The 24,647-nt window shown below is 32.4% G+C and overlaps 2 protein-coding genes across 5 annotated transcripts; one reads left to right on the plus strand and one right to left on the minus strand.

Moving 5' to 3' along the window:
- The first annotated feature begins 493 nt into the window (after positions 1 to 493).
- LOC132704829 (uncharacterized) lies at positions 494 to 8,702 on the plus strand. Of its 2 annotated transcripts, XM_060675104.1 has the most exons (3): positions 494 to 515; positions 1,291 to 1,748; positions 7,176 to 8,702. In XM_060675104.1, exons 2-3 carry the CDS (start codon positions 1,328 to 1,330, stop codon positions 7,958 to 7,960), a joined length of 1,206 nt encoding a protein of 401 aa, XP_060531087.1. In that variant the 5' UTR covers positions 494 to 515; positions 1,291 to 1,327; the 3' UTR covers positions 7,961 to 8,702. The 2 variants fall into 2 exon arrangements, with proteins under 2 accessions (XP_060531087.1, XP_060531086.1); XM_060675103.1 differs by lacking the exon at positions 494 to 515 and having other exon boundaries at positions 904 to 1,748.
- Positions 1,757 to 22,561, minus strand: LOC132704828 (uncharacterized). 3 transcript variants are annotated; one of them, XR_009619326.1, is made up of 7 exons: positions 22,282 to 22,561; positions 19,093 to 19,433; positions 15,123 to 15,381; positions 14,879 to 15,073; positions 14,611 to 14,829; positions 3,794 to 4,044; positions 1,757 to 3,268 (listed from the first exon to the last, which is right to left on the minus strand). XR_009619326.1 is itself a non-coding variant. In XM_060675102.1 (5 exons), the coding sequence occupies exons 1-5, from the start codon at positions 22,469 to 22,471 to the stop codon at positions 14,480 to 14,482; spliced, it is 1,335 nt and encodes a 444-aa protein (XP_060531085.1). In that variant the 5' UTR covers positions 22,472 to 22,561; the 3' UTR covers positions 13,482 to 14,479. The 3 variants fall into 3 exon arrangements, 1 of the variants encoding a protein (XP_060531085.1); XR_009619325.1 differs by having other exon boundaries at positions 3,254 to 3,412; XM_060675102.1 differs by lacking the exons at positions 1,757 to 3,268; positions 3,794 to 4,044 and having other exon boundaries at positions 13,482 to 14,829.
- Positions 22,562 to 24,647: the final 2,086 nt, after the last annotated feature.

The raw sequence follows: 24,647 nt of genomic DNA on the forward strand, positions 1-24,647 counted from the left end.
AGTGAGGAAAGGCATGTTATTGTTACAAAAAACAAAAACGAGAATAAAACCTGGACTTGTATCTCGAAAACGAAGCATTTTAGACATACACGTTTATAGTACGTTTTTACCTGCAATATACTTGAGTAATGACCACGTGAAATAATTGCACTCTTATTATCTTGACCTTTCGCAGACCCTCTTCCAAAAAGTAATTTACAACCGTCATACCTCTTGTTACTCGGTAAACCCAATAGCCAATAATTTATTTATTCGTACGTAAGGGGCGAGTTGATCATTTGTCGGCTGATATCAGTAGCAGTAGCAGCAACACACATGGGTAAAAATAAATTTTAGAAAACATTGAAGGAATACTTTTAATAGACAATGACGAAATTATACGTTTGGTGATGATATTTGAGAGCAGTTAATGAGAGTAAATGAACGATATACCGTTGGTAAAAAGGATATAAAAAGCGCGAGTCAAGCTTTCATCGAAGAATGGCCCACTGGAATAAAATCACCCTCAGGAAAAGGTAAGAAATCAATAATTACTTACATTAGTAGCAAAAATTTATTTGTCGGTTGTGGTTTACTAGCATGACTAGGGAATATCACGATGACATGAAAACTACTTCCGGCATTAGAACATGGAGTTGTATTGCAAAAATATTTTTTTAAATAATGTGATTTTGATTATTATTATATTTATTATTCTAATGAACTGACTGTAGTAACGCGGCTGTCAAAAGATATAAAACGGAATTCATCGGAAACTATCTATGGAATTTATCTAAACTTTACGTTATAACGTTTAATAATCTTTAATACTCCATGTCATGGCAAATTTAAGTCTCTTACTCTCTCGAATTAAGAAACACAGTATAATACTAACGTAATTTTATTTTACCTAAATAAACATAACATACTATTTAATATTGGTCATGTGTTTTAACAGGTTAATCGAAATATTTAATATTGGTCATGTGTTTTAACAGGTTATTTCGATAATTGCTGCCAAAAGCCAATCCGTGTCGGAAAATCGGAAAAACCAAATTTGATGGTAACCATTTATTTATTGCGGATGCTGCACCTAAATAAATATTGAAGAACATTTACTATCTTCTCGAACGCATTGCGGCTGACGCACTAATCACAACCATGTCAACATTGTGGTATAGAGCGGAAGGTGTAATGTGCATCGTTTAGCTGATTTATTTTAGTTAGGCGAATCGTCTAGAACTCATTTCGACTTAATAAACGTAGAAATTGCTACGGCCTTGAATGAAATAGATAAAGTTTACGTTTTAGATAAATACACGAATCCGTCGATTTTAGTTCCTATAAAATGTCCGAGTACGATATTAAAAACCTAGAAGAGCTCCTGGCGAGTCACTTGCACAGAGAAATCGTAGATAAGAAGATAACGCGGCTAACTGCACCAGGCGAAAATTATGGCAGTTTGATGCTGAAAGTGGATCTCACAGTGAAAAATGGTGATAGGACGGAAGAAATTCATGCCGCAGCCAAATGCGTTCCACCGAATGAAGCAATACAGAAAATGTTTAACACTCAAGTGACTTTTAGAAACGAAATCGCCTGGTACACGATAATTATACCGACGATACAACGGTTTTTACGCGAGAACAACGTACGGTTTTCCGCCAACTTTTTTACCGAATTGTACGGTGCCAGGATCAGTCTAAACAAGGATAGTGCAACGGTGGACGAAGACGGCGTTATTCTGTTTGAAAATCTCACGAAGTCAGGTATCAGGAACACAATCCTCAACGATTTTATCGGAAAACAATGAATAAAATATGGTTTGGTATCGGCAAAAAGTAACCATTTATTATTATTATTTAAAAATTAATCAGAAGTCTCGAAGGTGGGTTAGAATCTGTCTCAATAGAGAAGAGGCCAGTGACGTCATTGTTCGGTTAGAATCTGTCTCAATAGAGAAGAGGCCAGTGACGTCATTGTTCGTTGCGCGAAATAAGCGTCCTATTATCCTTCTCGTGTTATTGCGTTCTTTATCGTGTAGGAGAGCCAGTGGCGGCACTTATTTCAATTACGTGTTTTTATTGTTCAATGCCTGGCGCTTTCACCAAATTTTTAATTCCCATAACGTTTATTATTTTCGTATATTGTGTTCTCCCAAGCTTTCCAAAAGTCGGATGGGATTTTCCAGTTTAGCAGCGTAGTATATCACTGACGAAAGACAGGAAAAATATTAAATTATTTAATCGAATGGGAAATTAAGTTAGGTACATCAATAACAAGTAAACAATATTTAATCAAAATAAACAATTAAAAGTTATAAGCAATAAATAGAACACATTCTGAAAAACAAATACTCAAAATAATCATGAAGCTGAAGTAGTAAAAAATAACAGTTTTTGTAACAAGTCCCGAAAGTGTAATTTTACTGATCAGTAAGCAAATTTCCAAGGCAAAGTCCTGGAAGCCTGCGAGTCCAGTTAAACTTTCTCAATGAAAGATACATATTATATTAACGGTATATTACATAACAAGAAATGAAATTTTTGAAACGAGAAGTATTTGGCACGAGCCGTAAGCTGTGTGCTTAAATTCTTTGAGTTTAAAAACTTTCTTTTACATGACTAATGTACACTATTTTTCTTTCGACTGCAAAGCATATTTGAAAAAAATTCTTTTTTTTCAAATATTTTTTTCCATGTCAGGCAATTTCAAAGTAATGTTTTGGCTTGCTACCTAGTTTTTGACAGTTACCAAAATTTTCTCGATGGGGTTAAGATCTGGATGGTAAGGTAATACGTCATGGAGTTTATATCTGCCTTGGTATTTAAACTTATTTTTTAAAATTAAATCATAGAATTCCGGTTTCAATAATGTTTCGTCAAAAGGAATGTTTTTTTTCTTGGAGCCATTGCTTCATTTCCTGCTTGCTCTTTGCAGAAGTTATATGTTTTGCAACTGTCACATTATGATAAGGAGTATTGTCTATCACTAGGACAGATCAAGGAGGTAGATTAGAAAGCAACTTAGTTTCCACCTACAGCATAAAATTCGCATGGTTAATGTCGTGGTGGTAATCAGCACCCTTAGAACCTAAAATGTGTTTTAAATTAGTTCAAATTGGGTTTTTAATAAAATAATCTTACCAGAACGAAATATCAGCAAAGCGTTATTAATAAAACCTCTTTCCCCACCAGCATGTACAATGATAAGCCGTTGCCCTTTTGCGATTGGTCTTCTTTTTCCATTCTCGCTGTCATCAAACCATCCTTTATCAGATGTGTGTCCACTATAAATGTACGTTTCATCAGTGTAGGCAATGTACCTTCCTTTCTGGCGAAACTTTGTTATTTGTTTAAGGAATTTGACCCTTTTTAATCGAATGTCATGTGATTCTATTAGTGCTTTTCTATTGTCATCAGTCTTCCTCTATCTACAAATAAATTGAATACCATTTTTTATTAATAAACGTCAATCCCTCAAAAAATCCCTAACGAAAACTAACACAGAACATACATACAGGGATGTAGTACATTTACATACTCATACTTAAAAATTTACTGCCCTATAAAATGTACTAATGCCTTTGCAATCATTTTAGAATTTACTAAATTTCTCAGTTGTTCTTTACCAGTACATATTATATTTACTTCCTAATTTTAAGCAAAATGTGTATACTACTGCTAATAATTAAATCTTTGATAGAAAATTCAGCAAATATGGTCGTCATGTAAATTATCTGGCTTATTAAATTTATTATATTAAAGTTGTACCGGTTTTGCGCAAATAATATTATTTCATTAAAATGCCTTACCTTAACCAAGATACTGCAACCAAAACGAAAATAATAGTCTATAAAAATGAACGAAATATAAACACCCACAAACGACAGCCACGAAAAGTAAATAACCGGAACGATTTCATCCACGCCAATGGCGAATGACAGCTGATTGCCGTTTGAAATTCGTCTTCTGCGCATCTGACGTCACTTGGCTCTCCTGTATTGAGACGGACTCTAAATACTAACAAGGCTACTCCAGAACGCAATTTTTTGTTTATCCTTATCTGCAATAAAGTATTCCACAAAAAATTGGACAGTGTCGATAAATTGCAATATTTACAATTGCAATGAATTGAGATTTATTAGCACATTGCCCACATTAGCTCATGAGCTTTTAAATCATTTGCATTTTCGGTGTCGAGTAACGCGTAAATCAACTGTGCAAGAAAATTATTTTTGCTCCACATTGTAGATACGGTATTAATTATTATTATTACATATACATTATCTATTTTTACATTATACTTATTATTATTGTATCAGTATTTGCTATCATGCCTAACAATAAAAAGATGTTCCATTAATTGTCCACTATCACTGAGTGAAAAAGTTAATATTAATAATACTACGAATTGTAGAGATTTGTGGTAAAAATTTTGTGACCAAGTGACCATTGCTGTTCGTTCAGTTTGATAGACATTGTTCTTTACGCGACCCTCATAAATAGAAGTCGAGACACGTTAAATCGGGAAAACTAGCCGGTCAGGTTCAACACAGCGCCCCTGAAATCTCTCGTTGATTGGTTGGGTTAATATAACGATAATTAATATAGTAAATTCTCAGATAAGCTTCAAATTTTTCAGCCAAATTTCTTAAAATATTTGGAGCAGTCGTAAGCCACAATTTTTATTTTTTATGGTGTTATTTCCATAGTATATTATAATTGTTGCTTTGAATATTTATCATAATAAACTATTGGTCATGAAAATGTGAACTAGAATTAATTTCAAATGTTAAAAAAAGTTTCTCTGGGAATAAGTCTTGAACGTTTGTTTTTTTTAAATTAATCTATTGTTTCTGTCGAAATTATTAAAAATATTTAAAAAATTATTAATTTTTGAATTGGATTGATTCAGTCAAGCGGGAACAGTTTGTTAGGTTTGTTTTTTTTAATATGCAAGGTTTCCTCTCTTGAACGAGACTTAATTTGCTCAAATATTTTGAGCTAAACTAATGTTAGAGCAATTTCAATCGGCCAGACATTTTGCATCCCCTCCACCTTTAATTGATACTATAAAATTAAAAGTTACGAACCAAAACGATGCAGAATTTTACAAAGCTCGTAGTGGTCGTAGTTTTCTTTAATCAACTTATAATAAAACATTTTTTGGTAAAATGCATGAACTTCAAAAAATGATGTCCCATATTTTCTTTTGGTTACCTCAGTTATACATTTTTTACCCTATTTTTAGTGTACAAGAAACTGACGACCGATGTTCTCGAATAAATGGAGTTGGAAAGTCCACTGTTTTTATATTATTGTGGTAGAGACACAAGGTGAAGTGGAACTTCCCAAAAAAAGTCCATACAGACCAGTAGAAAATGAAGATATTGAAAGCATAACTCAAAAAAAGTTTACTGTTTTAATTAAAAAACAGAAATATCTGCCAAACCTAGCAAAAAAGACTAATACTCGTGCATAATCGTTTGCTAAGTTTCCCACTGATTCATTGGTAGTTATAAATAACGCAAGCTATCATTCGCGAGACATAGAGAAGACTCCAACATCATGTTGGAGAAATCGATTGGTTAACCACCAAAAATATTGAATTTGAAGGTAATTTGATAAAGAAGGAACTATTACATATAGCAAATCTTGACTACTTGATCGATTGGATAGCACATTATGATATTTTAAAATTTAACTTCGGTATAAAATATTTTTTGTCAAATGTTTCATATACTACACTCCCCGTTTAACCGGAAATGAAATGAAAGAATGTTTTTGCGTATTTCCTGATACTTAACTTAAAAATTATGCAATTTTAAAAATTCCAATCTAGAAAGTGCCATGGGTAGGTGTAGGTTTTTTTTCTGAATTAGATGCAGATGATTTTATAATAAAAAAAAAGATATGTAAGTTATGGTAACTACAGAAACGAATTTATAAAGCAAAAAAACAAAAATAAATTTTATTATAAACTTAAAAACTTAATTCGGATATTTGTTAGTAAATGCTCGAATTGATGCTCATTCAGCATCCTTTTTTATTTATTTTTTGCAGCGTTAATTAGTTACAGACGCTTAATAATCTCAAACAATTAGATCTGCCATAAATAGAAATCGCACAACGTGCACAACTTTTTTAAAAATTTAATGCTGGTAAAGAAAAACCAAAAAAAATGTCTAAATTTAATAATAAGAAGTTTATTATAAAATAGTTGTTTAAATAATATTTCTCTGGTGCCTTAGGTGTGGACATATAACATATCCTATTTTTGGTTCAAATTTTCCTCAAATACATAGGGTCCTATTACTCTCCCACCTAATACCCCCATACATTGGAGCCAAATCCTTCCTCGATAACTTAAAGTCATCAAACACACATCTTAAATATGCCATTATTGGTCCCGTGTGATTCATAATTCTACATTATAGGTAACGGAAAATCATTGTCAATACAACAATTATCCAGGAACCCATTTGAAAATGCTATTCTTGGTTTAAAATCTCGATGGTGTAAGGCAGGTTCTAATTGCTTTAAACTGATGTTTTTCCTTAAATAGAGAAAACTAGCTGCTGCCGTGAGTTTGCGAACAGAAACTTGATTATTGTTATGCACTTCTCCAAGAACAGCAATTTCCTCCAATTCTTTATCTTTTGGAACATTATAAATTATAACACGTTCGTAGAAAACTAAATTAAATTAAATTCAGCATTACTGTTAGATTGATTAAAACATTTTAACATGTCGTACTTTTCTTTGTTGGAAATTATTTTTTTGCGAAAAACTGAAGATAAAAGAACGAGATTTGGGTGTTTAAAAGTACAGTAATTGCAATTTGTTGACATGTTTGCTATGAAAGCAAAGCAATTGCACAATGGCACTCACTAGATTTTCAAAATTAAGTATTTCCCATCGAAGTACCTGAAATCCCAAAGAATCTTGGACACCCGGTATATAACGTGTAATATTTAATCCGTTAAAAAAACAATCAGCAAAACTCATAAATATACACAAATCTCGACGGTACTACCCGCATTCATAAAAGAGAAAGAAATTTCCAATGCCAAACAATTAAAGTGGCTTAAGTATTACCGGATGAGGATTTATTACTCCACAGTTTTTAGAAATAGACTATAATTTTTCGACTGGCCGATTTTTGACCAGCTTTCACAGTTGTTTTTATTACAGGATACCGAAACGACGACCGCCACATTGGTTTCGATTTGTCTACCGCCAGAGAAGTTTTAAAAGCCTTCGCAGTTTTCCACGCTGTTCCAGCTGCAATGAGGCTTAAGCAACCCGAACTTTTCGATAATAATATAAGACCACATTTGCACACAGTAGAATTCTTTAATAAGGAAGAGTTTCCCCTTAGCTTAGGGTTTTTAAAATTTCTTGAAACGGATGCTGTGGTGAAGCATCTAGCAGAAAAAGTTAAAACAGCGATAGATCGGTGCAAACCTTTTGGTACGGATGATGTTCAAGATATATGGGGTACGACAACCCATAATGACAGTTGGATCAATAATATAATGGTACGGGACAAAAGCGAACCCAAAGTCAAGATTGTGGATCTGCAAGCTGTAAGCTTGGGTTCACCTGCTGCCGATTTGGTTTTTTGTTTGATAACATCGGTAAATACGGCAGTGTTGGAGAAACATTTCGATGAACTAATTCAGTTTTACTACGACCAATTTATTTACGTTATCAAAGAGGTCGGAGTTGACTACCAGCAATTCCCCTACGACAGTTTCGCCAGGGAGTTAAACGCCCATGGTCCGGCACAATTCGCGCATTGTGTTAATTTTCTGTGCGGGATTTTGGCAGACAAGGGTGATACTCAAAACGATCCGGTAAAAAAGGACTATAATCTGGAGGAACACATGAAAGCCTTAGGAGAGATATTTACCGAAAGGCACCAGGAAAGATTCAGGTTCTTAATTAAAGAATTTGCCCGAAGAAATTGGATTTGAGTATTTTCAATTTTGCACGGTTTAATGTAATATTTGAAATTCACTGTTGAAACTCGCAATATTTTAAAAATTGCATTAACAACAATTAACATTTTAAGCAAGGTGGAGAACCTTTAATATTCAAATATACAACAAAAAAATATATTGATTCAGTAATTAAAAATAAATATTTGCAACATAGTAATGATGCATAATGTAATCAGTCAAGGTTTTCTAAACACTTCCTTATTTTGTCTCATACATTGAGGACTCTATTAGAGCTGATAGATTGTATTACCGTCAATAGTTAAGACGTATATATATAATATTTGTTACAAATCACAATCCCCTATCAAAGAGTAAATCGCGCACGAACCTAAATATGAACCATAACCTTAATTTTTTTCTCATTTACCCGTGAAAATAATTGTGGACAATCACCTAGTTTTTTTTTCTATTGCCAGTCGTTTCCGAGATGTCCATCAAGGATACTATAGGGACATTCTGGTAATCCTGATATTTTATAATAAGTAGACATGATTCAATAATAACTAAATAAAAAGTTTTGGTTAGTTTTGGTAGAGTATTTGGTGCAATTGTTTTTTTAACTTATATGGCTATTCACTTCAGTTGTTACCGTTAGTATAGAAAATCTTCTATTTGGCTAAAATACACGTTAACCTTTTACGTTGTCACTTAAAAATGATTACATTTATTAAACGAATTCAAAGATTATTTAGTTTTGGTTAGTACAGAACTATTTATTTGTTATAATCTATTTCTAAGAAATAATCGTCATTCAAAATGCTACGTACCATTAAACAACCGAGAAAACGAGAAAACTACGAAACAAGTAAAAAGTCATTCTTAAATCCATTGCACCTGTGTCGGCGGCGCAGTCACCAAAAATTTTTTCAGGATAAAATTAAATTTTCGCCACTTGTTGCAGCGCAACCCAAAATACACCACTGTGCCGCCAAGTTTAAAGCCTTACAACACTGCTTCCCTGGTTTTGCGTTAACTGTGCTATTTACCACCCCAAAGCTGTTCAAACTTTTTGGCTCGCCAATTATTGTTCATCGTAAATCATTGTTGGTAATTTCTGCATCAAAGTTGGACGTTACTTCTTTGGAAATTTTCCCCAACTTGAAAACATAACTAATTGGAATAATTTTTTTATTTACCTTCGCAACCCTGGAACGATAAGATAGGCAACGCCGGGGACTAGTTTCCCGAACCACAAGCAGACTTGTTAGGCGGTAAAAGTTATTATTTGCGAATTTGTTTTGGTTAATGGTAATAGAGTAATTTTCTTACCTATAAAAGACGGCCGTGTGTTAGATGAAGCCATTAGTGAAAAATCCTGTGTTAAATTCTCCATGGCAGAATTTGGGCCCCAGACAAGTGCCGATGGATATTGTGGTAAGTAGTAGTGATTCAGATTTGTGAGTTCTTTTTCGATGTAAAACTTTAAAAAGTGTAGTTATGTTCAAGGAATGAATACGTATTAATTGTACATTAGACAATAATACAGGGTTGGCAACATTATTATAACAGAGCATCGAGAGTTCTGGTTAGTTTTGGTTATATCTACCAATTTGACTTTTGGGTCGATATTATTGATATTTAATGCATCGAACACAATATATATATAGGTAAAGGTAAAGGTAATCGGGTGACTTATTAATTGTGGCGCCGTAAATATTCCTTTAACTAAATAGAAGGAGATCGTGAGCATACATGTAATTTTTTCAGTTGTCTGCAGCATTGGCGTAAAAATAATACTGTGTCGGTACTAGTAAACTACTACAATTTTCTGAAGAGGTTAAATAAACATTTCTTTATTCAAATGCTTTGATTATACATGATGGAATTTGGCAAGCATATAGGTTACTAGAATAATCCATATGGTATTGGTTTCGGCGTGATTGAAAAATAAATTACATCGAATCCAAAGTGTTGACTACCATTGGGCATAAATTTGGCCTTTGCCACTAAGAAAAACACTTAATTTATTTTCGTATTTTTACCACGGTGGCATTTGTGGCGATTGATCTGATTATGGATATATTTTTGCTAAATTTGAATTTGTAATGAAATGTTGTTTCCGTTAATATTAAATTTAAAAAAATAGCAAAAAAACTCATCAAAAAATGTTTATTGGTGTATGCAAACCAATGTCAAGCGACTGTATAAAGGAATGCATTAATTACATCTACCAATGTTTTAAATTTTGAGACTTATCGGCAATTGATAAATACAGCGAAGCAACGATGCATAAAGCTTTGTTCAAATTCTTTACGCCCCGAACATTTTAAAATGCGATGCCGATCAGGAAATTATCCAAAAGTGTGTCGACATTCCAAATACCGGACAAGTGGCAACGATTGCGGCAAAATTCAAACGACAAACGTATCAGCGTCCAGAGTAAAATTATCGCCACATGTAGACGTAATGCTGAGTTTACACTGGTCGATTTTTTCCGCATGATAGTCGACTATAGAGAAGCGACTTAAAATCCCAACCATCAAAGTAGGGAACCATTGGACTTTTGCCGAGCGATTACAAGGGGCAAGTGACGAGTTGACTAAAATCGACTGTGAAAATGCTTCAGTTCTAGTCGATTTCTCGCCGCATGAAAGAAGCCAAAGCTGATGTGCGTTTTGCCAAGTACGTGAAGATTTAAGAATTAACACATTACCCCTGCTTATGGAACCCAAGAGAACCAAATTATAGGAAAAATGATGTTCGTTTAGTGGCTCTTAAGTCTATTGTTCTTAAGTCAGTTGAAGAACTTCAATCAAAGATAAAAAATATGCCAGCACGTAAACATTTTCAAAAAATATATACTGAGTCGCTTGCGTTTTCAATCGACTGTGTGAATAGAGAAGCTATGCGGCTTTGGCAAGGCGTTATCGAATAAGAACTCACCTTAATGTCGACAAATGGTGGTGATGGTACGACAGGCTTCAAAAATATTTATATAAATATAATGTTCATTATTCCAAGAATAGATGTAGACGAGGGTTTCGCATACATTTTACACGTTCCCGTAATGTCAAGGTGATCTCAATAATTCACTATAGTAATGCCATTTACTGCCAAATCAAAGTTAACATTGAAAATGTTTTTGTCAAAAATAATGGTTAGCGATCTTTGCTATATAGACAAATTAATAATTTTTTTTTTTATTTTGACAACTTATTTTGGGACACATGTTTATAGGAACTTATGCGTGAATAATGCTCATTTCATTAAGTAAATCCTTGTGGGTATAAAAAAAAGTGAGCCATATATTTGAATGTAGCAATTCTATTAATACCAATTCTACTAATTGTTGTCAGGTCAGTCCAGTGCATCTGTTAACAGCAAGCAGTATTATTTTCCTATGTTTATGTTAAACATTAAAGGCATATATGCTAATCATGGTGCAATCACACGATTGCCTAATAAGTACACTTTCAAAGTAAATCCATAAATATTTATCAGAAAACCAGGGGTATATAATAGAAAATGCAGTTTCTTTTAAGTTAATAATAATATGTATTTTTTAATTAAAATAAAATATTTTAATTGGGAAGGTGATAAAACAAGGATATTCTTAGTCCAAAACAAGTTTATATAAATATTGTGCTTCTGCCTATTTGTTAAACGTCATATGTATGCGTTTGGTATTTTGTAACTCCGAGTAATTTTCACAAATTCTCAAATAATATTCATAAAAGCTCGTAATAAACATATTTTCGCGATTCACGATCAAATGTGACGGGCGAATTGTGCGCTAATACTATGAAAACATTCTGCAAGATTATTGTGGTTCCAATCTATCAAAATAAAAATACGGAGATTACTACCCTCCTAAATAAGACAAAACAATTCTCCTGCATAATGGTGAAACAAAGAGCGGAAGGCATAATAAAGCTTACTTATTAAATACAATAAAAGAGTTATCTGTAATAATGTCGTCAAAAAATGGGTTGCATTTTTTTCACTTCATTTTTTATTCTTTGGCCTTTTATGTCTGAAATTAAACACTAGACACTTTTTAGCACGTTAAAATTAATAACTTTTTGTTTAATAAAAATCCCCTATATAGTGAACGACTAAAATATGAAACAACTTAATTTAATCATATAAATAGAAAATATACAAGGTGGGTCAAAAATTGGATTTCGATACTCGATACTTTTTTTAAAATCATTGAAATCATCTGCTTCAAATTTCACTCATAATTTATGTAGCATACTCTATGTCTACCTCTCACTTTTTATGAACAAAAGAATAATAAACAGAAATTTACTTTTGAAATGAAGTATGAAGTGTCAGTAAAGTTCTTAAATTGTTACAATTACTAAATGAAACTGGGGAATTGAAATTTTAATTGTTATTGGATATGAAGAGAAACCGAGAACTCAAGAAGATTGTAATTTGTTTAACCCAAAATATCCAGAAAAGCCTATTACAAGATACACAGTAAGCGAAATTGAGGTAAAATATATATTGTTAAAGAAATTATTTTGTTAGGTATTGTGTTAACTTCTTGACAATATGCCAATCCGTTTAAAAAACTTGTATATTTTCACATGATGAACTATTTGATTGATGAACTATGCACTGTATAGAGTGCCTCATAATAATATGCTGATCCTTAATGGATTTTGTGAAGGATTTTAAGAAAATAAAATATAAAAAAAAATTTTTTTCATTTTCATTGAAACTGCTTTAGACATTTAGAAACCCTTTTTTATTTTTTTAAATTTTTGTGTGCATTTTAAATGCTATTTTTTATATTCGATAGCAATTTACGCTCTTAACTGTAAATTAATGCTAATGATTAATCAATTTTTTTTATATATACGATCATTTTTACTAAGAAATCAATCGCCATTTAAAAAATCGAATAGATTTTTCCAAACCTCGGTTTACAATTTTTTTTAAATAGAAACAGCAACAAAAAATCTATTCATGGTGGGCCCCTGACAAATTTCAACAAGATATCTAAAATCTTAAAATTTATTTATATTATAAAACACCTTATATATTAGCCAACGAATAAAAACAAAATCGCTTTTGTTTTCCCTATATAATGTGACTTTAATAATTTGGGAATAGATTTTGAATGTATTCTCATGGTAAAATTCGGAAATCCGACAATTAGGGGAGCGTGGGGTAACGAAGCCACCTAAAAAATAACCATTTTTTTTTCTTCTAATAATTATAAATTTTGGGTATTCTTACATTTTTAGCCCTTTGCGCAATACCAGGGGTGAAATTGACCTCTTAAAAACTCAAGAAAAAGCTATTCCATATTATTATAACCGAATCATAATGAATTTATTGAAAGTGTTATTTTTTGGATAATTCTATGGATTTAGCCGAAAGCTAGAGCTTTCGAAAATCTTTTAAATACCAATTACAAATTTTTTAATCTATAGAAAAGTAGTTGCTAATCAGTAACTACTTTTTAATAAATAATTATAATCATTATATACCGAGTGACACAAGAAAGTGGAAACACTCTCTAACTTTCAAACGGCTTGAGATAGCGATTTTAAATTGGGAAGGGTTCATATAGGCTGAATATCCATTTTTTTGACAATATGGTTGCATTTTCGAGTTTTAAATGGCACAACCTATATTTTTTTGTATTTTTGGATTCAGGGCATTATTCTACATAGGATAGGACGGTTTTTCTCTTTTTTTTGTTTTTTTTTTAATTTTATTTAATTTTTGAAAATTGTGTCAAGGCGGCTGTGACCATCGTAAATACTATTTACCGGGTCACTTGATCATGGGAAAAATTGTAAATGGAACTTTTCTTTACTTGTTTAATGGCAAATAGCATTTAATATGGAAGGATTAATTTATCTTATCTATTAATTTTTTAGGATAACCTAGTTTTTTGAAATAGCACCCTAGTGGGAACAAAAAGTATTTAAAAGCGGCACTTCCTTTTTCAATAATTTGACATTAAAATTTTCAAAATCTGTTAAAGAATAAGCTCACAGGAACGAAAAACCAGATAAGTAAATACATTTTTACAACAACCAAATATTACTTAGGTGGCTTTGCTTCTATTCATCATCAAGTCGGCATGATTGAAAATTCTGAGATTTGGTAAATTTTTATTTGCTTATCGATTTTGTCGTGTTAATTGAAAATAAGAAACCCACAAACTAATCGACATGATAATTTTATTATAAGTGAAGAAATGGAAATCAATGTTGTGGGATACGTCAACGTAAATTCAGCTGCGTCGCTGAGAGCAGTGGCATTAGAAGTAGATATCTCAAGAAAATTTGTGAGGAGAATTTAAAAAACAAAACACGGCTATCATTCTTCTAAGTATAACCTCAACATCTTTATGAAGCTAACTTTGTAAGAAGACTTCGATATTGTAACTGACTGTTAGATAAACATGACGAGGATAAATAAGTTCGTTAACTTAATTTTGTTCACTGATGAATCGCGATTCTCAAATAACGCTATGTTTAACCGACAGTTTAAACCAGTAAACAAAATACGTGCATGTCGCTTGTCTTAATTCAGAATGCCTATTGTTTCGTAATTGGGTATTTGTGGAATTACTTTCCTCAAACTCGAAATAGTACACGCGAACACATATCCCGCTCGAATTTTGGTTCTGTCAAATGTCAACCATGTTAAGTTACCGGCAATATCATCGCAAATGATGCTCTTCGACACGTCTTCTTCATACGGATTGTTTACGCCAAGCAGCGCTATTCCAGCCTTAGTCGATGGGCTATAAGCTAGTTTCCAAAACAATTCCGGAACTGGAATCGCTTTATTACCGTTGTCGTCTACGTAGAGGTGCAATGCGACGGGGTTCCCATTTATTTCGTGCGGAAGAGCAGAAACCCCGTAACCCCCTAGAAATGACGTTGTACGGAACGATCCACTTATCAAAAAATGATCTACCTGTCATTACTATTAAGTCAAGTCCCTTATTGGCGGCGTATTGCCTAAGATTCCTTTCCAAGTAAAACCAGTTGAAGCCATTAAACGTTTGCCATTGCGGTACCGAATTGATATAATGGAAAGTGGCCTCCTGTTGAGCGTAGTAAATGAAGTCTGATCTCGCAGTGAGATGTCCCCTTGCAAGGTAATAATTTCCTGAAAGTAACAGTGTAGCGGGACTATTATTATTAGCGGGAATAAATACCGGTAGGTTTGACGTATTTGGTGTCATTATCAGAAAGCCCGAGTTGTCTGTTAATCATTGATCGTTGCGCGGCATTTGGATATATGCTATTAAGCCGCGTGTCCAAGTTATAGAAATTCCCTTCCGTCCACGATGGTCTAGTGCCGCCTGTGTTTTGATCGCCGATTTGGTGTGATAACTCGAAAAGAGAATAATATACTTCCCTAGTGTCCTCGTCAAAACAGGTAGTCATCTCTCGTATGAAGTTTCCATCTGAAAACTGAAATACCACGATATATTTTACCTGTGGAGTCAACGCAAGTACGGAGTCACGTTTCAAAACTTACAGTCGAATTTTGCTGAAATTTATGACATAAAGTATGACGTACAGTCAGTGAAAAAGTCTCCGCGCACAGTATTTTTTCAGTTGTCTTTTAGTTTCTTGTTTCACTTACATTTAATGAGAAATTTATTTCAAGTAAATATCGGTATTCTCGAAAATTGAACTGATAAGAACTAAAAGTTCAGATTTTCACGAAATTATATATTTTCACATGACAATTGTTTCGACGTCTTTATCAAATGTAATCTTTACAAACTACCTGTTACTATATATATGACAATAAAACCTTAATTAATGTTGTTTTGAGAATTTAAGTTCAATAAAGGAGAGGTATTTAAGTCTAACTGATCGTTAAGTAATACATTTGAATGTCTCATTTTGTTAATCTCCATGGCTTCCAATAAATTTAACTATACATTTTTTGTGGCTGTATGTAAAATATCAAAATTGCCATCAAAAATGTATTTTTCTGTGTTTACGTGTGTAGCAAGCACAATTAGAATCTAGACTATTGTTTTCAAACGCTCTTTTATATTCGTTAATGCGTTTCTTGAAGGTTCTATCTGTTTGTCCGATATAAATTTTAGGACAAGATCCGCATTTCAACCTGTAGACACCTGATTATTGAGATTTTGGACATTTCGTTTTATTGTTTTTTAAAAATTTTCCTATTGTGTCGTTAGTTCTGAAAGCTATTTTTAAACCACATTTTGACAAATGTTTGGAAACTTTTTCAATGGGTTCTCCTATGTATGTAATTGTTTTAAATTGTTCCTGTCCTGTATTAGGTTTATTTAAAATTTTATCTAAAATGCACGGATTGTTCAGTACAATTTTTTTAATGAAATTAAGGTTTATGTTGTAATTTTTTGTTGAGAGTGGCGTATTAAGAAGTCTGTGTATAAAAGAGTGAAATGCAGCCATTTTGTGTGTATAAGGATGATTTGAGCTGTATGTATGACTGTGTCCGTGTGTAAAAGTTTATGATAAATGGAAAAGTCTAATTTGTTTTGCGTTTTCGTAATAGTGAAGTCTAAAAAATTAATAGAGTTATTCTGTTCAATCTCGATAGTGAATTTTATACGGTAACGTAATAACTTAATGTAATTTAAAAAAGAATTCAATTGTCTGTTCGTTCCAACAAAGCAAGCAAAGACATCATCCACGTATCTATACCACCATAGAAAACTTTTACTTAAAGGATGTTCTAGTATGATATTTTTCAAATTATCCATATAAATCTCGGCTAACAAAGGACTAAGTGGGTTTCCCATAATCAATCCTTCCTTAGAGATGTAAATCTGTCCATTAAATTCTAAATAATTTTGGTCTAAAGATACTATTAAGCAATCTAATCAATCTTGTTTCACCAATGGGTTAACCTGTTTCCGAGTTAGGGTGAAATCTACTAAATCTATCACATCCATAGGTGGAATACTGAGAAATAAGTTTTGTACATCAAAAGATAATAGTGTTGCGTTAGAAGGGATTTTGATATCTTTAAATTTGTTGATTAATTCAAAAGAATTTTTTTATTGTGATGAAGTTTCAAAACATTTGTCAAAATGTGGTTTAAAAATAGCTTTCAGAACTAACAACACAATATAAAAATTAAAAAAAAAACAATAAGTCGAAATGTCCAAAATTTCAGAAATCAGTTGTCTACAGGTTGAAATGCGGATCTTGTCCTAAAATTTATATTGGACAAACAGGTAGATCCTTCAAGAAACCCATTAACGAACATAAAAGAGCGTTTAAAAATAATAGTCTAGATTCTAATTATGCTACACACTTAAACACAGAAAAACACATTTTTGACGACAATTTTGATATTTTTCATACAGCCACAAAAAGTAGAAAATTAAATTTATTGGAAGCCATGGAGATTAATAACATGAGACATTCAAATGTATTGCTTAACGACAGATTAGTGTTAAATACCTCTCCTTTATTGAACTTAAATCCTCACAACATTAATTATGGTGTTATTGTCATTTTTCGGTATATATAGTAGCAGGTAGTGTGTAAATATTACATTTGATAAAGACACGATGTTGTGGAAAGAATTGTCATGTGAAAATATATAATTTCGTGAAAATCTGAACTTTTAGTTCTTATTTACTTTGTTTAATCGTAAATCTCGTTAAGAGTAGTAAAAATAAAATAAAAATCATTTGAGGCACTTTATGTGAACGATAAAAAATAAAGCAGTTACAGAAGCAAGAAACAATGTCAAATAAGTCTCCATGCACTTTAATAAGTCACTATTCAGAACTGCAGGTAGCACCGTTAATTATCAATATTTTATCAAGTCAGCTTGTATCAGATTTCAAAATACTTGTTTATTTTTGACGCCACTTTTGAGTCATTGGTTTTGAAGTAAAAGCAAAATGATCGTTAAAAATTGCCAAATTCCAATTGCGCTTCGAAAAATCATAGTAGATTTAAGGAAAGAGAAAAAATCTTTTAGAGATCAGTAAAATAATTAAAAAATCACATTCAACTATACAATATGTAATAAATCAATACAAATCCACCGGATCTTATAAAGTGTGGCCACGTTCTGGTCGTCCCAGGAAGATAACTGCACTAGAAGCACTCCAAAACTTGCAGAGGAAATCAGGGAAGAATGCTCAAAAAATGTTAGCCCTCAAACGATTAAAAACTGCTTTCATCGAGCAGGTTATAACGGCCGCATTGCCAGAAACAAACCATTAATTTCGGAAAAAAAGCGAAAAAACCTTTGGAATTTGAACGAGAACACATTAACAAAACCAGGGAGTTTTGGGGAAACGTTATCTTTAGCGACGAAACAAAAATTAATCTTTTTGGGTCAGATAGTAGGGATAAAGTTTGGAGGAAAAAAATACTGAAAATCTAAAATGTCTGTCCTACGATTAAACATGGTGGAGGTAATGTTTTATTGTGGGGCTGCATGTCTGCTAATGGGACAGGCAATTTAGCTTTTATTGACGGAATCCTAAAGAATAAACCAAAGTGTTGAAAAATTTAACCTTGAGGGACGTTATTTATTCCAACAGGATCACGATCCTAAACACACTGCTACGCTTATACGTCACTGGATGATCCATAATGTCCGCCATCAACTTCATACATCACCACAATCTCCGGATGTTAACCACATCACCTGTGAGAGAACCGTAGGAAAACATATCGCCAGAAATTACAAAAAAGCTTATTTTAAGCCTTTCAAAAAGACTAATGCAAATTGCAATTGTACAAAATATTAGAGTTTAAGAAACTTTTCAATTTATCATAAGAAATAACAGTGTAGGGAGACTTATTTCACATAGTTTCTTGCTTCTAAAACTGCCTTACTTTTTATCGTTTAAATAAGGTGTTTCAAATGATTTTTATTTTATTTTTATTACGCTTAATGAGATTGGCGATGTTTTTAAGACTCGTTAATGGTTATTTGAGAGTTATCATATTCAAATTATCTTTCAGATGGTTGTTGGGATGGTTCTAAGCATTGTTAGTTTACGTGTTACGTGAGTGAAGTGCTGCTTTGGTACGAATCGTTTTGCCTTTGCGTGACAATTCCTATCGTAGAATAATTTTATTTAAATTCGCCTTTTAATTCGTGTATAAACTTCAAAACGGTCGTCAAATTTTATAAATACCTGCCTTGAATCCAATTTCAATTTCTAGTCCCCTTTCGAAACATTTGTGGGTCGTATATCGTGCTATGCTGTTAATTCTTCTCGAACAAACAATATCTTCGAACTGGATTAGTTTCTGTTGCACCCTGAACTTCGTTCCTGAGATGCACAGGGCCTCGGTTACTTCTCCCAATTTCAAAGATCCAACTAGGATATCGGCACCAGGACAGTCTATTTCTATGAAACAGCCCGCTCGTATTGTTATAATGCTCGAACCAGCGGCATCTGGTAGAAGGATTGTTTTCGACTCAGGATTGCGTAGTAGAGGTTTCCTTTGCGACAAATCTCTGATGTTTACGCGACAATCTACAACAGCACGAAAGTTTTAGTCACCACGTATATGGACAATTGTCAACCTAAATAGTTCTTACGAATTTGAAAATTGAAAATATTTAAAATCCTTAAGGTTGACGTATCATAAGCCCTAACAAAACAAACCCTTAGTGTGATCTGATATTCTAAAATACTACACACTTTCAGCACTTTTAGACCAACCTGTAAAATGCGAGAGTCATTTTAAAAACTAACCGTAACATTTTAAAAGTAAAACTGTTTGAAAGTTAAGTATTTTGGTTAGATATAACGATATAAAAAAAAATAATCCTTGTTTTGTTTATAATTCCAAGAAAAATGACTGAACGGCTTGTGGAAATCACTTGCAAAAATTCGAGTTTCTAATAAATTAAACAACGAACATGTTAACTATTAAAATTTTTATTTAAAAATAGTGAAAAATATTTTTTATTTCGCAAATGATTAAGCGCTGACAGGCCACCAAAAATAAAATATAGGTTTCAGTTTAATTAGGCAAATTTTTGAGGATTAAGTGAGAATTTATGATAAACAGCTCAGAATTTCTTGAATTGAAACATCAGATATACAGGGTAATTCACAAAGAAAGGACAAGGTCGTCTATACTGGAGGTATATTCTGTGTAAATCTTCACCCAATAAAACTTTAACGATGTTGTTATGGTCTGTTCGTAGATATAAGAAAGTGACCAATTGCTTTTGAATGGGATTATCCAAGGTTTACCTAAAGTTTCGGAATTTAAATTCAGGTAAAATTGTGGTCCTTAATAAAAAATAATTTTATACCTACCTGTGTTTAATATTCTTTGGTTTGGTATACTACTTAGTTTAAGTTTATTCGTAATCATTCTTATTTCGTGTGTAATACAGCGTGTGTTGAATCGTGTGCGAATTATGCAAAATATGTGCGAGTCTGGTGTATCTCAGGAGATGCTCCCGCCCAAATTTAGAAAACATTATTCTATTGAGACTAAGGAAGTCATAAACAATGTTTATTTGACTCTCATTGAACATGATGCCAGCAAGCAAGCATCTTTAGAAGAAACCGCCACATTTACGAAAATTCCAACATCAAAACCTGATTGGACACTTATGATACCCCGGTGAAGGGTTGGGTTGACTCAACTGATAAGTGTAAAACAAATGCGCAATCAAAAGCAGGTAAAAGAATAACTATTTTGCATGCTGGCTCTAAAGATGGTTGAATTCCGAATGGACTTTCTCTGTCTGCGAAAAATATTAAAGATTATTCTCTGGATTACCATGAAGACACCACCGCTAGTTTATTTGAAAGTTGGTTTAAAAACGAACTAGTTCCAAACATCCCTTCTAATAGCGTAATTGTAATGGACAATGCAAGTTATCACAGTTGACCAAAACCCCTTTCTCATGTGACACAAAAGCAACAATCCAAAACTACATTTATAATAACGACATTTATTTTCACGAAGATTATACCAAACAGCAATTAATTGAGGTTCTACAAAGCTTGAACCTACAAAAGGAATACGTGTGTGATAAATATGCAATAAATCTAGAGCTTCCACCTTATCACTGTATATTTAATCCCATTGAACATGTTGGGCACCAAATGAAATCTGCCATTTGTCGTAACAATGTTTTTCCCCGTGTTAACTCCAATGTCCGCAAACTTATAGAAACCAAAGTTTTTAACATCATATATAACATATAGAAAAAGCAGAACAATCGTATATCCATATTGCAAATAATATAGAACAAATAATAATTACAACGGGCGATGATAGCGATAGTGATACTGATATATTATGTGAATAATTTTAAGTAATTTAAGTAGGTAATAAAAATAATTTGTAATTTTATTTTAGATTTAAACAGAAATACATACATAAATAAATAAATATTGTTTAGTATGTTTCCTAACAAAACCACAAATAATTAAATTCTAAGCAAAGTACGGACCTGTTCGGCCATATTTCTTTCTTACAGCTTGCCCGGGTTTTCCTTAATTGGTATCAGTTAGTCACTTTCTTATATCTATGAACAGACTTCACCTATTTTTATTGGGTAAAGCCATTGACAAAAAATTTATTCTTACTCGAGTGACAAGGCAGGAGTGGGCCAGGTATATGTATTTTTTTCTTTCTGATATATTCCTTGAATGTAGACCATTTGTTTCAGTGATGAATGACAGCGCGATAAAGATTGATACAAAATTATTAGGATGAAGTTCAACATCACAATCACAAATGTGACTGGTTTCGGAGATATAGGACATTCAATGTTTTAATTTCATTCTGAATGTTTTCATTAATTGAGAAAGTTTTTTTTTAAATCCAATCATATTTTTTTATCCGTCAAGTTCTGATAGAAACGTGATAGAAATCTAAAGAATTTTGAATTTTTCATAGAAAGGTCGGTTTTTGATTAATTGGACTAAAAAGTGTTTTTTTTTTATAAAATAAATAAAAACTGAAAAAGTACGGGGAGCAATAAAAAAAAACAACCTTTAACAACAAATAGTAATGAAAAATGTTAGAATTTCATAATATTTTGGTGTTTAGTACATTCAGTTTAGTCAGACACATTGTTAAGTCAGAAATTCCGCCATTTCAGAAATTTTGACTTGTATTTCAAAAATTCTGAACTAAGTAATAAATTTTGACTTATTCCTCAAAAATTTCATTAATTAAACTAAAACCTATATTTTATTTTTGTTAGTCTTTCAGCGCTTTCGTAGAGAATGTCCGAACAGAGTGAATGTTTTTTAAAGCAGTGACTTCCAATTTTGTTTTAGTCGATTTATAATTCCTTCTGAATGACGAGTCTTCGAAAAACTGAACAAATAATAAAATTGATACTACCTTTCTCTATCCTTCTTGTCGTAGTAGCGTTACTGTGATTACTTAAAGTTAAATCAAATGTATCCGCATTCTCTTTTTCTTCCTTAAAGTCGAACGAACTGGGAACGGGTGGCTTAACCCGATTTTCACTTTTAGTCCTATAACACAGCCCGCATAAAATAAATACATAGCACACAATTGGGATGTTCATTTTCTTTGGGAAACGCTTCCACAAAAACCAGACAAAATATATCTAGATTTGTTGAAATCACCTTATCTGAAAGCTTAGCCATTGTTTTTATATTCCGTTGGCAAAGTGCACCCATTTCCGTACCTTGCACGTGATAGATAATGCGACCTTTGTGTTTTATGAGTAAATCCCGTTGATTAATCCTAAGTGAACTAAGATGAATGATTTACTACATTTTTTCAGTTTTATGATCGCAAAGTGTCCGACTTTAAACTGACTTAAGGCGATATTTTTCTTATGTGATTCTGATCTACGGTTATACAGAACAAAAAAATAAGAACAATGCTACAGATTGCGCACCGCACTTTGTCCGTTATTTTTTGTAAAACGTTTTTTGGTTTTCTTGAAAAATAAGCTAAATAGTATTCTCGTTAACAGTATAATTTGCAAGACGTGTAATAAATGTCGCTTTATTAATTAGAATTTTTTTACGACCACAGTTGTTAATATAGTGACATAGAGCACGTTAAATAAATTTTAAAAAATCTTAAAAAAATTAAAGTGGAATCTTTAACGAAAGATTTTATTAATTAAAATTAAATTAATTTAAATTAAACAGCACGGATGACCAGAATAGCACACTTGAATGTTTTTCGTACATTGATAACATGTGACCACGACAGATATGTTTTTTTAAGTAAATAGTGTGAAGTATGAAATCACAACACTCCGAGCTTTACAGAGTGGAAATTATTTTTAAAAAAACTAATTCAAAATTAGCATATGAGTAAAAATAAGTATATTAAATTATAAGTTTATTATATAAGTATATGAAAGCCAAAATTAGTACCGAATTCGGATTTCGCACCTTCTAAAGCGCTGAACTTATTATATCTTCACCTGTGTTTAAATTATTATAATTTTGAGAAAATTGAATTTCACTTTTAACTCATCTATTTTTTGTTAACATTTGCCACCACACTTTTATCATAAAATGGCGAAATTAAAATTTTCAACGTACACAAGTTCCTTACATAAAAAATATATTTTAGGGTGTAGGTTAATACACTAAATTATGAATTGGGCCACTTTACTCGGTCAATATAATAGTATATTATGCAACAAGTGCGGCAAACGGCATTTGACTCACGAGTTTATTTGACACGAGCGGAGCGAGTTTTTAATAAACGAGTGAATTAAAAAGTCTCCCGACCGTTAGTTTTTGGATTTTCGCAAAATACAAGACTGTCAGAATTGACAAACGTCAATATTCAAAGCGTGGGAAATATCTCCGAAAACATCCGATTGCTCCCAAACCCGTGCGGTAAAATCCCGGAAATGTCCGAAGTGGCTCGGATTCGTGGGAAACGAAACTGATGTGGTAAAGCGACGCTTCCCGCACGCTAGATCGGTGCGTAATTAGGTATTTTACAGACGGGAGTAGAAAAAGAATCTAACCAACAAAAAGGACATTTCTTTGAAGTTCATCTTGCTGTTGATGTACATTTCAACATAAAAATATTATATATGTCGCAAATCCCAGCGCCATGGGGGCGTCATTTTGTTGGTTCCGGGTAGGCATTTTCGATCACTCTTATATGTATTTTTCTTATAAAATGAGAAAATGGTGTTCTGTTACGAGAAAAAAGTATATTTGATTGATATCGCTAGAATTGGCCGTTTTCGAAGAAAATGTATTTAAAAAATACACTGTTTAGCATGCACATCTTATTTTCTAATCGAACATTGAAAAGTGGGCCTGGGAACAGAATTGATGAAACTGTTATTTTGTTTTCTGTTTTACATTTCTGTTTTTTGTTCACTGGTCTGAATGTCTCTTGATTTATTAAAAAAAAACAACTTATTGAAATTAAGTTAGTAAAGAGCCTTCTAAAAAAGTGTGAATTTGTTTTTGTCTTAAATATGCCTTATTTAGTTAACATTAATTAAATTTTATGCAAAATTAACGTCACAGCTTAAATGATACAAAACAAAATATAACCAAATCAATAGAGAAAAATAACAAAACTAACATTATCGATAACGGCTTGTAGTCTTCTGGGTCTTGATCCAACTAATTTTCTAGTATACTCCGGGGAAATTGTGTTGTATACTTCAGTAATTTTTACTTTTAATTCGTGCTTGTTAGATATTGCGGCATTATTTACTTTGTTTTTTAATGTCAACCACAAATTTT

This window comes from Cylas formicarius, unplaced genomic scaffold, assembly GCF_029955315.1.
Source record: "Cylas formicarius isolate icCylForm1 unplaced genomic scaffold, icCylForm1.1 PGA_scaffold_7__23_contigs__length_41026272, whole genome shotgun sequence".
Classification (NCBI taxonomy): Eukaryota; Metazoa; Arthropoda; class Insecta; order Coleoptera; family Brentidae; genus Cylas; species Cylas formicarius.

Coding starts and splice junctions, on each gene's coding strand:
- LOC132704829 (XM_060675104.1), top strand. CDS start 1,328: ATGTCCGAGTACGATATTAAAAACCTAGAAGAGCTCCTGGCGAGTCAC. Junction 1,749..7,175: donor TGAAAATCTCACGAAGTCAG/GTATCAGGAACA, acceptor TTTTTATTACAG/GATACCGAAACGACGACCGC.
- LOC132704828 (XM_060675102.1), bottom strand. CDS start 22,471: ATGAACATCCCAATTGTGTGCTATGTATTTATTTTATGCGGGCTGTGT. Junction 19,434..22,281: donor GACAAGAAGGATAGAGAAAG/GTAGTATCAATT, acceptor GTGCTGTTGTAG/ATTGTCGCGTAAACATCAGA. Junction 14,830..14,878: donor TGACTTAATAGTAATGACAG/GTAGATCATTTT, acceptor CGTCATTTCTAG/GGGGTTACGGGGTTTCTGCT.